General features: G+C 35.0%; 1 protein-coding gene across 1 annotated transcript; it reads left to right on the forward strand.

The window, feature by feature from the left end:
* LOC149954603 (uncharacterized) lies at positions 1 to 1,115 on the forward strand. The gene is made up of 5 exons (XM_090167647.1): positions 1 to 117; positions 543 to 634; positions 699 to 797; positions 881 to 928; positions 1,008 to 1,115. Exons 1-5 carry the CDS (start codon positions 42 to 44, stop codon positions 1,050 to 1,052), a joined length of 360 nt encoding a protein of 119 aa, XP_090023773.1. The 5' UTR covers positions 1 to 41; the 3' UTR covers positions 1,053 to 1,115.
* The last annotated feature ends 2,963 nt before the right edge of the window (positions 1,116 to 4,078 follow it).

A 4,078-nucleotide genomic window follows, 5' to 3' on the forward strand; every position in this document is an offset into this window, starting at 1 on the left:
CGTTATACTACGAAAGTTTGTCATATACTTATACTTGAATTATGAAGTTCATATATTTTGCATTATCGATTGTCCTAGTTGCATTGCCTCACTTGATAGTTTCTTCTCCGACTGAAGGTAAGTTTCACAAATTGACGCTGTAAAAATACGTAGAAAACTTGATAAAGAAAGTTTAGATGCATCTCCAATATTCGTAATTTATCGAAAACTTTTTTCATTAATTGTGTTTTTTGAAAAATTACCATTTAATAAAATATATATTCACAAATGCTTTTTGGTTTGAAACTAAAACAATACCATTTTCGCTCGACCAATAGCATATATAAGTAGTTTTAAAATACAAGGCATTTTAAAAATAATAACGTTGGCTGTCTCTTAGCAAAAATTAAAGATCTTTAGAATTAAGTAATTTAAATTATAAAATGGAAAAATGGCACAGCTATAATTGTAAATCTAAGAGTACATTATAAGTATAAGCGTGAATTCAGAGGAATATAATTAATTATGAGCGTTCAAATTATACTTTGGGTTTTTTTTGTTAGGAACCAATGACGAAAGTACCACAGCTTTTGTTGGGAGCGAATATTGCAAAATGATCAAGGATGATGAAGAGTTGGACGTCGTCGGAATTATTGTAATTTTCAATGACGTCGGAAGACTTTAAAAACCAAATACGATAAATTTAATTTTGTTTTTAGGATTCTTCAAATCCTTGCATGATTGACTGTTTCGAAAAAGGTTCCGATTTGGTTGAAAGTTTTGCTTTACCAAATAGAACAACTTGTGGCGAGAAAAAGGTCTAAACTTAAAAACTTTTACGCATTCCAACTGCTGTCTGTAGTTCCTCTCTTAATGAAAAACCATTTGGTTTATTTTGCAGATTTGTTTCGAAGGAATTTGTGTGGATTCTTTAAGAAAACCAAGTCTAGTAAGTTTAATTTTATTTATAAGTGATCGTAATTGGTTGAATTTTTTTCTATACCTGATGGTAACCATTTATTTTTTAGAAACGTAATTGGTGCATCGGTTGGGGGTTTTTCTGCAGAGGTTAAATAATATCTTAGCAATCTTTTTCGAGTTAATGTTCAATAAAATACCATAAATGACAGCTATTATATGTTTGTTATTAATATCACTTTCGGGATACCTTTTAAGCATTCACGGTAGAATATTGAATAAGTCCTTTTTCTACATCCTCTATCTTTCTGGTAATGGGCAGTTTGGCAGAAAAAATCGCGAAATGAAGCAGTGATAAAGATATTTTTTCGACTGTGCTAAAGATGGCAATAAACTTAAGTTATAGGGCCTTTCTAGGGTATATTTCATAAAAGGGGACGATGTCAGTTGGACTAAAAATCTTCCACAAAAAGGGAATCTTTGTTCCTCTCTTTTATTTTGTTCCTCTCTTTTATTTAAAATAAAAAATCAACGATTTTTAAAGAAACGGCAGCAAAGGCGATATCAGCTGGTTCAGTGACTCATGATATCACCCGTTAACCATACGTATTCTTGTTGCTATTGGCAAAATAACACTTGATATTCTTTTATATATGTAAAAATTAAATACACACAAATGAATAAAAAATTCATCGAATATAAACTTCAGCATATAATAAAGTTGATAAAACATATTAAGAATTGACTTCTTTCTAAAGGACGCATCAAAACCTCATTGTGACGTAAATGGATATAATCGTTCTTGTAAAACTGAACAAGTTGGCAAGCCAAAATATACATCTCCTCGATAAGAAAAACCGTAAATAAATTACAAAAACTAACTAAGTGAACCACCCACGGGTTCTACCCTTTAACCATCTTATCTCTGCTGACTGCGCTAATACAACATTTGACCTTTAAAATTTCATACGTAAAGAATGTTGACTTTAAAAATAATTAAAATACTTTTCCGCTAAGCAGAGTTTATAGCCAGTCATGTAGACGGGCTCGAGTTCAATTCCCGCCCGATACTATCGCAAATCGATAATAAGACGCATACCGTGAACATTTGGTGGAAACCCTGCCATTTCGACGTTGAGACGTTTCCCGTAACCCTAAGCACTAAATCCGTCCCAAACGTCGAAGATTATTCACGTACACTCACAATTCGCAAAAGAAAATTATAATACACCCAATTCCAAGAAACTGCGTACGCAGCGATAACACTTTGCTCCGAAAATGCGAACGCGATCGCAGCCCGGACAGACAAACACGGTGATTGTAATACCCCTCCTAGGGACAGCCTAACTTAGAAACGTGATTTGTTTCACTTCCTTTTTTAGACACCCTCTTTTTGAAACGTGAGATGTTTCACTTCCTTTTTTAGACAGCCTCACTTTGAAACGTGAAATGTTTCAAACCTTTTTTAGACAGCCTCACTTTGAAACGTGAAATGTTTCAAACCTTTTTTAGACAGCCTCACTTTAAATCGTGAAATGTTTCACTTCCTTTTTCGGACAGCCTCACTTTGAAACGTGAAATGTTTCACTTCCTTTTTCGGACAGCCTCACTTTGAAACGTTTAGATAAATATATGATTTTTTTTTAAAGAAATAAAATAATTACAATAATTGTTGGTTTATTTTTAAGAATTTACACAAATAAGGAATTTTTATAATTAGATAATCAAAACTTCCGGAGAATTACATTCAGTACAATTGTGGTTGATTCCGCTGCATAAGGAAGTTTAAAAAAAAATTGTGCGGTATAACCAAGCTGGTCGAATGAAGTAAAAAATAATGACATAATTTGCTGTACTACCCTTTACAGCAGGTGCTTTAAGCCGATAATCCAAATAATACTAATAAAAATAATAATTCTCAGCTGGATTAAAACTCAAAGCACCACCCTGGGACCAAGTCAGCTAGCGACTTACATTGCATTTAATACAGGTTACCGGTTTATCGTATTACATGAATAATGTTTTTGATTGAAATTATGGTCTAAGTAAGTGTAAGAAATAACTTCCATTTTTTGGGTGCACCAAAACGAAATTTCGTAGTAGATCTATTTGAACGAAAAGTAATTACAGCCATTAAATTGGTGATTTAATTTAACATTAATTCATTATTATATTCCAACCAGGTTCTTGAATGTGGTAATCTTGATAAGTTCAGAAATCGTTTTAGTTTGTGTATATTAAAGATGAAATTTTTAATTAAAAGGCAATCTTGTAATAATTATTTTTCATCAAAGAGGTAATCTTGAATTAGAAGATATAACCTGAAAAGTAAGGCTTTGTCATGAAAACAAAACCTTTGAAAACTTTGCAGTAGAGATGAGTCGGGCCCACTTTTTTCCCGGCCCGACCCGACTCGACCAGAAAAACGTAAAAATAAATATTGCCCGATCCGACCCGACCCGAAATAATTAAAATAAAATTTTGCCCGACGCGACCCGACCTGTAATTTTTAAAATTAAATTTTGCCCGACCCGACCCGACCCGTAAAAAATGAAAATAATTTTTGCCCGACCCCACCCGACCCGATAAATTAAAAAATCGATTTAGCCCGACCCGGCCCGGAAACCCGACAAGACCCGAAAACCAGATAATTGGCGATAAGACCCGTAGAACCGCCGCAACCCATAGCATGAAGCTTTTTTTTCATCTTTACCTCTCCGCGGGTACTTTGTACCCTGGAGGGGTTATACAATCACCGTGTCTGTGGGTGTGTGTGTCCTGCGAACGCGTACGCATTTTCCGTGCAAAGGTTAATCATTGCGTACGCAGTTTCTCAAAATCTCTGCGTTCGCAGCTTCTCGAAGGGTTGGCAAAACCACCGTGTGACGGTGAGCGTTAACGGATTCATTTGCGGTTTGGTTTGGATGGTGTTTTTTCGCTCACCATTGTGACGGTTTGGTGTATTACGTTTTTGTAATGTTTATGCGTAGGTTGTGAATGTTGAGTTCGTGTTATGACGTTTGTGGGTGTAGAGTTTGTGGTGTTTGTGTTATGATGGTTGTGGATGTTGAGTCTGTTGTATTTGTACGGGCGTTTTCTCTCCAGCTTCTACTTAATGACTTTGGGACGGTACGAATGCTGAGTGTTATGCAACCTTTCAACGTCCAATGGCAGGGTTTCC

This window comes from Leiobunum rupestre, chromosome 3, assembly GCF_980474605.1.
Source record: "Leiobunum rupestre chromosome 3, qqLeiRupe1.1.hap1, whole genome shotgun sequence".
NCBI classification, from domain to species: domain Eukaryota; kingdom Metazoa; phylum Arthropoda; class Arachnida; order Opiliones; family Sclerosomatidae; genus Leiobunum; species Leiobunum rupestre.

Coding starts and splice junctions, on each gene's coding strand:
- LOC149954603 (XM_090167647.1), top strand. CDS start 42: ATGAAGTTCATATATTTTGCATTATCGATTGTCCTAGTTGCATTGCCT. Junction 118..542: donor AGTTTCTTCTCCGACTGAAG/GTAAGTTTCACA, acceptor TTTTTTTGTTAG/GAACCAATGACGAAAGTACC. Junction 798..880: donor CAACTTGTGGCGAGAAAAAG/GTCTAAACTTAA, acceptor TTTATTTTGCAG/ATTTGTTTCGAAGGAATTTG.